Consider the following 12574-nt stretch of genomic DNA (forward strand, 5'->3'; position numbering starts at 1 on the left):
ATTCAAGCTTGTTCTCCTCTGCATGGTGGATTCTTCTTTATGTTTGTAAATGTTAATGTTGCTTTGCACTTTCCCACTAGTATGCACAATCTACAGCCTACTGTTGCCCAGGACAAACACAGCTCGATTGATTTAGATTCACAGCTGCAAGAGCAAGAGCGCATCATTACCATATCATACGCTTTGGCTTCTGAAGCCTCTCAGAGGAGCAAGGAGGTAGCAGGTAATACTTAGTTATTTACGAAATAACACCTATTTCTTACCAGCTTCTAAAGTTATGTGGGGTTGTTGCTGAAATCCTGGCATGAGAGAGTTTTAGTCATTCGTATTCAAAATAGTGAAAAGTATGTATAGATAACAAATTTTCAGAGATTTAAGATTTATGTTGAGTATTTGGCCTCCAATGGACAAGGTGAAGGGGGCAAAACATTATGATCAGTAAGTTCAGAGCTTGGAAACTTGCTCAAACTTATAGTACTAAAAAATGAACATTTTCATTTAATTATATTAAATTAGGTGTTTCTATGTTCATTTTTTAAAAGTAAATTGATCTGTGACTTAATCAAGACAAAAGGATTTTTTTTTTTTTTTTAACACAAACATTCCCTAGTCCGGTGATTGAGATTAGAGTACAATCATTTGCAGCTTGAGCTGTGTAACAACAGGCTGAAAAAGACATCGTAAAATGGGTATTGCCATGTTTCTGTCTGGTGACCAAGATAAGAGGTCAGAGCAAGACAGTCGTGCATGAATTCTGCTTGATGCCTGGAAATTAATAGATCCTTTGCAATGCGTTACTAAAAGTGACAATTTCACTCTTGATTGCTTTATAGTTGGAATAAGTAAGAAAGCTCAAAAGATTTGTATCACTCAGTAATACATGCAGCAGCTATTCTAGCAAGTATGTGACTGGCCATTTATAACTGGCACAGCTCACTGTTCCAGTGGAGAATGGAAATAATGGAAACTTCAGCTATGATGGAGAAAAAATATGCACATTTCTCATCTGAAGTTGTCAGTTTAAACTTATGGCACTTGCCACAGAAGCCCTTAAGACCTTCCCATTAAAGACAGATTATTCCAATGTCCAGATGCGTAACATGCATCTACAGTAACAGACTGTTGACTGAATGTGGCTGTATGCTCACGGAGGCAGCGGCAGCTCAACCTGAGGGGAACGTCATTTTGAGGGGATGGAATACATTTTCGAGATACAAATCTTGAGACTTCAGAGAAGTTCTGTGGGTAATTTAACTGACACAAAATGATTCACTGAGGAGTCTCGACACTGTAAAAACAAAACAAACAAAAAAACCCCAGAACTATGAAATCTTGGGAGGATTTCGGGAATAACCTTTTGGACCTTCAGGCATCTGTATGTCAAAACGGCTTCTCCGCAGGCAGTTTGGTCCCGCTTCTGGTGACCGGGTCCCTGTAACAGGGACTTGCACAGCTTGGTTCTGGAGAGGGGCTCTGTGTTCCAGGAGGTATGAACCACCACAGCATTTTGCCACAGGAGTTCTAGCTTTTCTGGGAAAAGGTAGCATCGAAGCTAAGACCAGCCAAGATGAATGCTGCCCATACTTGACATTATTCCTCATTGTCAGTACACCAAGAGCAGAGTGCCTGCCGTGCTAAGTCTTCATGTGACCCATTAACTTACTGCTGGGTGTGCATGAAGCAGTAACTGTACAGTACTGAAATATGGTTGATCTTTTTACGTTGTATAGTGAATGTAGTAGCTGTGTTTCATTGCTACAGTTTTTTTGGTTTATATTTTGATTTTTTTATTGTAATTATATCAAAAATGTGGTCACCATGTATTCTTAGCTATATGTAACCACAGAAATTTTCCTAATTCTTTAGTTCTCCCCAAAGAGGGGATTAAAATGTCTATTGGCACTGAAATGTTTAAATGGTGCGTGAAAACATTTGCAGTCAGTCGCAAGATGATTTTTAATTTTCTTTCTGAAGTATAGTAACTAGCTCTTTTTGTTTTTCAGACACTTAAAAAACTTTAACATAGTAGCAAAGGACTTGATTCTTTAAGGAAGTCCAAACCTTTATGTCCATGCAGATCTTCCCTTGCCACTTTTGTTGTATCTCAGATACTCACTTCTTGTAAGGTGTCTTGCTTTGATTTCAATTATTACGTACTCCTTTCAAAACAAACACCTTTCAAGGAATTCCAAAAAAAGCTAGCGTAGTTTGGTTTTAATAGAAAATATACAAACCGTAAGAAGAGTTCAGGTTTTTTAGTTGTGGCCTATTTTCTAATGGTCTAAAGTCGTTAACAAGAAAATCATTAGATACTTTGCACAGCTGATTGTGCATTCTCGTTTATTCTAATTTTACAGGTTCTTTAACCTTCTTATTTTTGTAATTTTATTTTTTAAGTATGGATTGTCATTTGGTCCATGTTGCAAACCGTATCTGAAAATCCAGAACTAAATGTCTACATTTTTTTACAAAGATTTACTTATGAAAAAGACTGAAGCTTAACTTTTCCCATTTTGGGGGGGGAAGCATTAAGTTATGTTAAGATGCTGTGATAATGTAAATGTCTTATAAAATAATTATGCATTTATCTAATCCTTGTAAAGCAGCATTTTAGAGTTCTGCTGTTCATAGTAAGATATCAGCCTTGTAAGTTGAAATCATGCCAACAACCTGAAAAATTAAAATCATATGTAGGAATATCAAGAAGTAATTTCCTAAATTGTGTGCTTTGGAAATGGGTCTACCTTTGGCCCTCCAAAATGTAAAAGCAGAATTTAAGACTCGGTGTCAATCTCTTTAGTTTTATGATTATGGTCTTTAAATACAATACCATTACTCTGTTTTATAAACAAGGATAGTTTTAATTATTGTATTCTTTATCCTGAAGTTTCAAGCTGAGATCGGAAAACTTATTTACTATATCCTGCACTGTACTAACCAAAATGTTATATGCATATGTAAATTTTTGTGTGCGATTTTTCTGTACATTATTTTTGTTTCTGCTCATTGGCATATAACAAAGGAAATGCTGAAAACCTGGACAACCTCAGTGAAATCTTGAAATCAAATTAGCAAATTAGGTGCTATTCCAGAACTGCAGTTTTAAAACCAGGGCTTAATTAGGGTATAGCAGTGTTGCATGCCTTAAAATGTTCCAGTGAAACTTCAGCTTAAGATCGATTGTCCATATTCTCATCAAAACAGGAATGTTTATTTGCACAATTTATGTAAGTAACAGGAAAAAAAAGGCAGGAAGAAATGTTCTTTAAATTATGTTCCATGTAACTAAAAGAGTGTAACACCTCATTGCCTTACTAATCAGGTTTCCTATTCACATGGTAGAAAATTCAGGTGGCTCTGTTGTGATATGAATGTTTGATTGTGCAGCCTAATTCCTGTATGTGATCCCTTCTAGCTCAGCAGTTGACCTATCCATCTAAAGCACCCTCACCTTCTGTACCACAGTCACCTCACTCCCCCTTAAGCAATGGATTTCACTACACATTTGTTTAAACACCTTAAAAGTAAGAACTAACTGCTCTCGGCATGTCTGATTTGCCATTGTGCCTTTTCTGTGGCTTGCTGAATTTTAACGTTTTTACTAAACCTAAATTAGATCCAAATGAACGCGTGCATCTATTTTTCAGAAACCTTTGATTCTTGTGTAGTAAATACTGCTTCTAATGAGCTAACATGTGGGCTGATAAAGTCTGCACATAACTGCTGTCTCTTTGCGGATAAGCTGCTTCCATGATCTTACTGTGGTGAAGGAAAGAGACTTCTGTACTCTTGGGAGCATGGGGCCAGATTTTCAGCAGCAATTTGTACTCCGGTGGCTAGTGCTGTGTGCCCCTGTGGCTGCCACAGCTCTGCGTGGGTGTCTCTGCCCGCGCCTGGTGTACACGGCTGCTGCTCGAGAACCCAAAGCGCAGACAAAAGTTGTATAAGCAGGGGGTTGGTTTGTGGGCTGGTATCTCACACATCAACTAACATCGGAGTCTTAATTGAGGTGAGCTGAAAATTTGGCCCTTTATAATTAATTCTACAATACTGTGTTTGACTCTTTCATGTGTTTTTCATTGAATTGTATTAACAGAAGACTTGATTTTTGTCTCTCTTTATGTTATTTTGCCATTCCAAGTATTGAAAGTATGATTTCATTGTCCTTAAAGAAATGTGTATCATCTCTTCCCAGTAGTATTTTCAGAGTTTTCTCTATTTGAAATAGGAAAACCTGTAAATACTATGATACTTACCTTCTAAGTGTGCCCCTAGTTAAGACGCGTCCTTTGAAATTATTCTGACCTTTCTGATTTCTTCTGGCCTAATTTTATTGCCTGCTGTTGGACAAAAAGGTAAAGCATAGATGAAGTAGTAAAGGGGATTGGTAGAGTGAATACTTCAAATAGTGTTATTCTTTAGATACCTTTGTTTTCATTGTTGCTAATCTGAGTCAAATATCTTTGGGGAAAAAGAAAAAAGCACATAGCAGAAAGGCCCAAGTGATCTGCCTTCAACAAGGCCTGTGAAAAATGACAAATTTACATCAGGAGAGTTGTATAGGCATTAGGAGCCTCTACAGAACATAATGGAAATAGCTCTTTGCTTTTCTGGTTCAGTTTATCTTGCTGAGGACCAGATTCTACCATCTTTGCTGTGTCTGAAAAACACCTGACTCTACTATGATATCCAGAGATATGCCAGTAGATTACTACTGTCATCTTTGCACGTGAATAAAGTACCCATGTGTGGCCTCAATAACCCAAAAAAATAACTGTACGGTCCCAGGGTGTTGGACTTGAGCAGGGGGCTTGGACCACATGACCTTCAGAGGTCCCTTCCTACCCCATCCATTCTGTGATTCCAGACTGACTTAAAACCATGGGTATCGCATGTATACATATGTAAGTATAGAAATATATCTGCATATATATGTTAAAAACTACATTTTATTCAGGAAAATTATCAAGAAAATAGTTGCAATAATAACCAGCAACATGCAGGAGTTTGAGCGTCAGTGGCGTCATGAGAGAATTACTCACTTGGTGTGTCTGTTTGAATTGTTCATCCCGTCAAACTGCAGAAGGTCTTAATAAAAAAAAAAAAGTTTCCTGAAAGTGCTTACTGCTTGGCATTAGTGTACTCACTTTAATATTTAACCAGGTTTTATTTTACTTCATGCTAGCCAAAGCAGTAAGCGAACACTGAGATAAGACTCAAAGCAAATCCCACCTGGTGATGCCACGTGGAAGGCAGAGGAGACTCATTGCCAGCTTTCTGTGAAGATACTCGTCGACTGATGACATGTTCTTCTGGAAATACTTTCAGAGAAAAATAGGGGGATTTTCTATGAAAATGAAGAGAATTGCAGATCATTTTATTCTGACTTCAGTTTAGTTCAGACTTTTTGTATGAATAAATGGCACTTTTAATAAACTCTATAAAATACTGACAATGTATTTTTAGAACAATGTATTTTAGCATTTTTTTTTAATCAAGGGCTGAATTCATTTTAAGAGAAACTGCTTGCATAGATGTTAAAAGATTCTGTTACTTCCCCCTCAGGCTCAGATGCACAATGTAAAGTTTAATGAAAAAAATGTAAATTTGAACAAACGTAGGAGCACATTCATAGGGTATGGGTAGCGCGAACGCCAACAAGAGGTTTGCTGAAAGGGTGGTTTGGAGTGAATATTTTTGTAGAGTTAGTCACCTACCCTTTTGCCCATTAAATAATACATTGCAAGGAACTTTTAGCTTGAATTTCTAAATGTCAGTAACCACTGTATCACTGAAATTTTCCACGGAAGCCATAATGAAAGCCAGTTTTAACTCCTGTTTCCTTTTTTGATCCTGTGGGATTAACTTGCTGGTGTCAATACGTGATCTGCTAGGTTGCTCTTGCCAGTAGTGCTGTCCCCTCAGTAACAAACAGCTAACAAATTATATTTTTTTGAAAGTTGAGATGTTAAAGAAGAAAACTTTCAATTAAAGTATGTGAAGTAAGCAATAAAAAAATATAATAGGATGTGTCATTTTGCTAGTAAATATGTATTTTTATTTTGATTTTTTTCAATAAATGTTACAATATGATGTATTGACTAGTATTTATCCTGGAAACAGCAAAACTAATGTCATGTGGCACCTGCTGATTTTGTATGTATGTTCACCTGGTGCTTAACTGTGCTGAACTTCAGTGTTTTACTTATGTAAAGGGCAAAGGATGAGGTAGTTACATAAGGAGAAAAGAAGATTAAATTAATTGCTGCAACTACTTTACTTGAAAAAAACCTGTAGGCGTTGAATGCAAGACATGCAAAAATGTCTCAATATTACGTAATTATTAGTTGAGTTCGGCTCTGGATGAGAAAGGACTGAGAAATACTTCTGCAGCATTTCATGAAACCCCTAACTTGTTTATTTGCTGTATTCAAGTAATAGCTACAAAACCCTTAAAACTGATTGACCTTCAAGTTTCAGACTTTAAGACAAATCATATTATATTAACGCTATACTCAGAAATATTCTTCAAAGTATATATATAGCTAATGCAATCTATTTTACCTCAATACTGCCAGTATCAACTTCAAAACATTTTGCCAAAATAATGATTTATTTTTGCCTTTATAAAAAGTTTTGAAAGCATAAATGAATATTTTGCAAGAAAACATTAATTTAAATAAAATGTAAGTTTGAAAAATGGTATATGTACATATTAAAATATTAACATAACTGCCTTCTCTTGCCTCTGTCTTATCTGCTCTCTTACCAGTGTCCATAGGGTTGAACATCCCGAGTCATTTGTGCTGATCCCACATTTTGCTCTTCTTGGTTTAAATCCCACTGAAGTTCCCCAGTTCTGCACTTGTTGCACTGGGATTTGGATCAGGTGCCCCCTACACCAAAGTGTCATTTTTATTTTCTTTTTTTTTAGGAGTGTTTCTTAGCATTTGATTAAATCTGTCTTTATTCTTGAATAGAAAGATTTTTCAGGGCTGTCTGCTGAACACAATCACTACGATACTGTCCTTCCTGTCTCGTAGGGACGTAGGTTTGTCTGACGCATGCTAGCCCTTTCAGTTCTGGTGACATAAAGTATCAAAAGTAACTTCAGTTTAAAAACCAAGAAAAACCCTGGAGGCATCACCCAGTAACACATGCGCTGTGTGTGAGCAGGGTAGTGACCGAAGAGAGGGCTGGTGGGCCACTGGCACAGCCCATTTCAGTAGCGGCTAACCGGCAGTGATGTACACTGCAGCAGTTCCCTCAAATGACATCAGTTTGGTGGGGACCAGTGGAAACGTTTAATTCTTCAGAAACTTCATCTCTAGAACAAAGGGTAAAGAAGCGGTTGGAAGTATTTTTGTGTCTCGGTGTTGACTCTGCGAACTGGAGAGCGAGGATTTGAGAGTGCAAGTACTTGACCTTCAGACTCATGCGGCAGCACCTCGGAGCTGAGCTGCCTGTGACAGGCTCGTGCTGTTTGTCAGGCACACAAAGGAGCCCTTGACCACGTGTTTCGTGGGTCAGTGAAGCAGCATTCCTTCGCCAGGGCTTTGTTGAGCAGGAGGGACGAGTATGTGGCCATAACTGGTGGGTGTTCAGCCCTGGGTTCCTGAGCTGCAGCGGCCATCGACTCTGAATTCCGTCCACTGCCCTTTGGCTCTGCAGGTTGTGGGAGGTGTGAATTTTCGTTCCTTTGACCACACGCACACGTTTTGCTCATTCACGTTTGCATGAAAGACAAGGGTTTTGCCCTAAATAGTTATGCCATTAATGTTTTTAACAAAACTAGCCTTTCTAAAGATTTTGTTCTGTGTCCATAGTTAATCCTGTATCTGGGAAAAAATTATCAACATAATTTTTCTTCCAAAACTTTGCACTGAATATGTGAAATGCTGTTCTCTAGTGACCATCCTTTTTGCAGGGATGGGTGTATTTTTTAAATAATTAGGACTAATTTTCATATGCGTGTAGTGTTGTGGGCCAGTTTGGTTTTTCAGTTCTGTTTCTTTTAATCAAAATGCTGTTTTGTAGCTGTTACACACTACTCTCTGATATTAAGACAGGAAAAAATGATGTCTACTTACAGGTTGATATAATTTCGATCTGAAAATGGCTTGCTTTTTCCTCTGCTTATTAAGCAGCTTGTTTGGGACCAATTATAATTAAACAGAAATTCATTAGAAAGCAGTATCCATTCTTCTTCTGAAGGCGCTGTTTTCTAATTAGTGTCTTGTAATGTTACACCAAGCAAAAATGATGCAAACTCCCTTCCCTTATACATCTGTTTTCAGTTTCTTCAACTAAAATTATGAAAATTTTATTACACGGCTGAGTTGATAGAGCTACAGCCCGATACTCATAAGTCACACTGCTTTCACCTGTTTGAACTTGCATAGCTGTCCTCCGCCTTTTTTTCCACTCCTGTTATTTGGAGTTTGTAGGCGTTGCTGGGCTGTTAGGAAATCCTGTAGAGCCATAGAGCTGTTGCTTGTCTTTGTGCTTCTAAAGCTGCTTATTTTGAAGGACTGGAGGGTAGCAGTAGTTCAAGCCATCCAGGCTGTTTTGGTACAGTTGGGAAGAAAACCAAGCTAGAAAGGTTTTTCAGGAAGCAACTGTGTTAAGGGGTTCTAGTCTGGAAAGCTGCTTTTGCCTGGAACTAAAAGCTGCTGAAAGATCCTGCTAAACTTGTGTGCTGCTATTTCAAAGAAATTGTGAAAGGTCAAGCGAGGTGGTCTCCGGTGCCCCGTAGCTTTCGGAGGGGGGGGTTGGTGTTTTGAGGAGGCAGAGCCCTCCCGATACGTTCTGGCATTGTTTACACCATTACTTCTCCACTTGCACCGTTTACTGATCTGATTTCCAGATCTTCAAATACATGTGTGTGTGTTTTATATCAGCATCTGTTCCCCTCTGTAAACCCCTGTATTTCCCATGTGCCTGAGCAATTAACTTGTGGATGTTACAGGAAGGGAAGACCGGATTTTACTTAGTGTTGAAACTTCGAAGATGTAGAAGGCGTGATCTGATGTTACCCCTCTGATGTGTGTCTGTCTGCGGGTATTTTAAAGTGTTGGCTTGTGCTCTGTGTGTGTGTGTGTATGTTGCGTAGTTCTAAAAAGAACAAAGCCATGCACAAGAAGAACATGAAAAATTGCTATATTTTCCACACCGGGTAAACATTCCCATTGGTTCTCTGGCTGTATTCGAAAGGCTAAGACTTTTATTTCTCTAGTAGCAAAAGCAACCTTTCTTCATAGCGGAGCAGTACAAAGAAAGAGCACAAAAAATACGCACATCACAGTGCCTGAAATTCTGTTTGAACAACTGTATTGATTGGGTCTGACCCCTTTACATTTTTTTCCATTATTTGAAAAGGTGCAGCTTAACTGTAGCTGAATTGAACCAGCTGAGATGAACTTTCCGTGAAAACTTCTTGCCATATTTCTTTAGTTCAAAGCTTTGGAATTTTAAAGAGCATTTTTAATATGAGTCTGTTGAGGTATTCTGTGCAACAACCGTACTTTGAATGTTAAGCTACAGCTAAACTTAAGAGGAAGGTAGAATTGTAAAGCCTATCATGAAATTATGAGATGGCAGAATAACTAATTTCTAAGTGCTAATTAGCTGAAGTGCTAATTAGAAAAGTAAATAAAACCAGACAGTATTGTGTATGTGCACGTTTGTGCACTGTTTACTTGTTATTTACTACTCGGTGCTCCTGGTTGCCTTACAGAGAGCGTAAAACAGCCTCCAAAGAAAACACTGACAGAATTGGACAGCATTTTTGGAGAATTACGGATGAAACACGGTGTTATAAGATGGAAGCTTAAAGGACAATGCTGCTTTCTTGTTGCTGAGTAGAAGCAGCCTTTGGCCATGATCTGTAGCATGAGAAGGCACTAAAGGAAGGAAGAGATCATGAACACAAAGGGGAGTAGTGAGTTTGTAGGAAATAATGGCAGAGATGTATCTGCGAACAAGACTTAAGCAAGAGGCTGAAGGTTAGAGTGGAGAACAGCTTGGTGGTCTGAAGTAAGAGACAGTAAAATGGTTGAAGGAGCTGGAATATATGGACTTGGGCAGAAGCAAAAAATGCTTTAACGAAGGGACTTGGTCTAAATTGGAGAGGAGGAGGTAAGAAGAAGAAATAGCTGGCAAGTTAAAGTCCGGTGTCCTGGTACAGAAGCAGCAAGAGTAGAGCATTAGTGGTGGCAGTGGGTGAATGAGAGAAGCACGGATGACTGTGAAGTAGTGTTTTGGTTACAGGACAGTTATCTTTCTATTGCCAGCTGCTGTGCTCTGTGCTTTTAAGCCAAATTGCAGTTAAGAATGGTTAGTGTCAGTGAAAGTCTCTTTTGCCCCGTGGAAACAGCTTGCCCCAAGCCAGGGGTGGAAAAGGCTGGTCCTCCCCGGCGCAGAGCCTGGCCGGAGTGAGCGCTGCGCCCTTGGGGGCTGCGATGTGCCAGCACGAGGTGGAGTGTTGTGGGGCCTGCTGTGGGCTCTGCCCCCAGTTCTCTGCTGTTGTCGCAGGGTTTGGGCTGGCTTGGGTTCATTTCTAGAGCCAGAGTCGAGAAATGCCTTAACCTTGTCTTCTGGTTGAACTCGTGAGACGCGGGAGGTGTGGGGAGGTCTTTTGAAACCCTGGCCGATAGCTTCTGCAAGGTGTAACCCGAACAAAATGAAGCAGCTGGCTACGTTTAGTTAGTGAGTCGTACCCCGGGGAGGGGGGGAGAAGTTGACATCAGAAAAGTCACTGCTAATTCTCTTTGTCTCTTGTGTTATCTGTTCTGCTGGCTTTTTTGACTGCTTAGTTCATGTTAAACCAGTTCTTCTGTGTCTCTGCTTCTGCCGTATTGTGCCTTTGAGCATATTCTTCCTCCAGTATGGAACAGGATTTTTGTCTTCTGCCCAGCACAGCTGTAGTGTCTCTGAGGTGTGAATGCACGCACACGCGCACACGCACACACGCACGCGCACACGCGCGCGCACACACACACACACACACACGTTGATCCCATTCTCCTTTTGTCTGGTGCTGAGACACAGAATCGGCAAAAGCTGCGGGACCGCTCCCGAGATGAGTGGCGGCTCTGCTCGCCTTCCATGTCCTGACATGGATGAGAGCCTCGGAGGGAAGAGAGCGCAACATCTCATGAGTGTAGCTGTGTCCCCTGGCTTGCTCAGAGCTTTCTGTGTGCCTGAGGACTCTGCAGGTGTCTTCACTGAATCGAGTTGAAGAGTTACTTGGCGAATGGTTTTATATGCAGATTTTATTCAGGGTCTGGGTGGTGGCTCCATCAGTTGACTACTGTGTAAATTTGATCTCTTCTTGTGTGTGTGTGTCCAGTATCAATGTTGTATGTTAAGAAGAAGCCTTTTGACAAAATGCATTTTGGAAAGAGATGTTCTGTTACTGCATCTGTACAAACAGATCGCAATTACTAGATTTTGGTGGCTGTAATGGGAAGAGGAAGACTTGGCCCCAACCTGTTAAGGATCAAAAGCTTCACCTGCATTTCTTTTAAAGCTTTAGCAATAAATATGAGAGTGAAAAGGAGCCAGGAGCACTTACTTAGGGTAACGGTCTGAGAGACATTTCCCTGCAGGTCAAGGTGGACAGCTGTGAAAAAGCTCAATGCAAGGAAGTTTTTTTTGTATGAGCCCCTGCATTGCTTGACTGATGATACAAAACCCCTCTTCTGGTGTATGTTACCTTTTATTCTTCTCTTTTTTGTTTTCTCTCAGCTAGACCTTCGTGAGCTATGGACACCATAAATGGTACTGGATTTGGATAGATAATAGCACAAACTGTCAGTGTGATCTCATTCTGCACCTGCACATCAAAACCAAATCAAATTAGATTAAATTATGAAGTATTTTGTTTCTTTAATCTGTGCAAAAACTAAGGAAACTTTTACCTGCCCATCGTGATGCTGTACACCAATGTACTGCTCAGGTATTTTTCTTAGGCAAAGGGCAGTTGAGGTGGCAGGCTTAAAGGCAAACCAACCCAGCTTCTGCTTTGTCCTTCCGGTGGGGGTACCTTGACACATGTCCCTTCTGTTAATCCCCTGACAGCTTCCAAGAGACGGATGCAAATAACCGTGCCAGGCTTTGATTGTGAGATACCGCACTGCCACTTCTTCTCTTTGTCTCCTGCAGTTTACAGAGGCGGCTTCAGTGCATAATTCAATCCCTGTTCTGGGGACTGCAGCAAATCCACAGAGATTTCTACCAACCGTCCTCTCTGGCATCAGAACAACATGTGTGCTTCGTCTTTGATGTGAATTCCCCAACCAGAGCCTTAGAAGGACCTGTAGCTTTGAAGCTGGCCTATAAATTGTGCTTTCAGGAGTCAAGTTGTCAGCCTCCTCTTCAGGAAGAAAGGGAGAGTAAACTGTAAAGCAGTTGCATAAAGCTACAGGGCAATTTACAGATCTGCTTTTCTTGGCCTCGAATAATCCCTGTATGATGTTGAGAATCCCTTTTTACCTGGCTCAGAAGCATCCTCTCTTGTGACTGGAGGACCTTGTGGGCAGTAGGGCTGTGATGGTGCTCAGCTTCAGGCATT

At 40.1% G+C, this 12574-nt stretch overlaps 1 protein-coding gene across 13 annotated transcripts in view; it reads left to right on the forward strand.

Annotated features, from left to right (window-relative positions):
• The window catches only part of PLEKHA7 (pleckstrin homology domain containing A7), a 187896-nt gene extending 181159 nt beyond the window's left edge, over positions 1-6737 (forward strand). For 11 of the 13 annotated variants that reach the window (XM_075425434.1, XM_075425435.1, XM_075425437.1 and 8 more), the window contains 3 exons: positions 81-223; positions 3416-3524; positions 5186-6737. In XM_075425434.1, coding sequence (XP_075281549.1) covers positions 81-223; positions 3416-3513 — 241 coding nt within the window. In that variant the 3' untranslated portion in view covers positions 3514-3524; positions 5186-6737. The remainder of the gene's footprint in view (positions 1-80; positions 224-3415; positions 3525-5185) is intronic. The other 2 variants (XM_075425431.1, XM_009935266.2) reach the window with 1 other exon arrangement.
• The last annotated feature ends 5837 nt before the right edge of the window (positions 6738-12574 follow it).

This window comes from Opisthocomus hoazin, chromosome 7 (genome assembly GCF_030867145.1).
Source record: "Opisthocomus hoazin isolate bOpiHoa1 chromosome 7, bOpiHoa1.hap1, whole genome shotgun sequence".
In the NCBI taxonomy this organism is placed as follows: Eukaryota; Metazoa; Chordata; class Aves; order Opisthocomiformes; family Opisthocomidae; genus Opisthocomus; species Opisthocomus hoazin.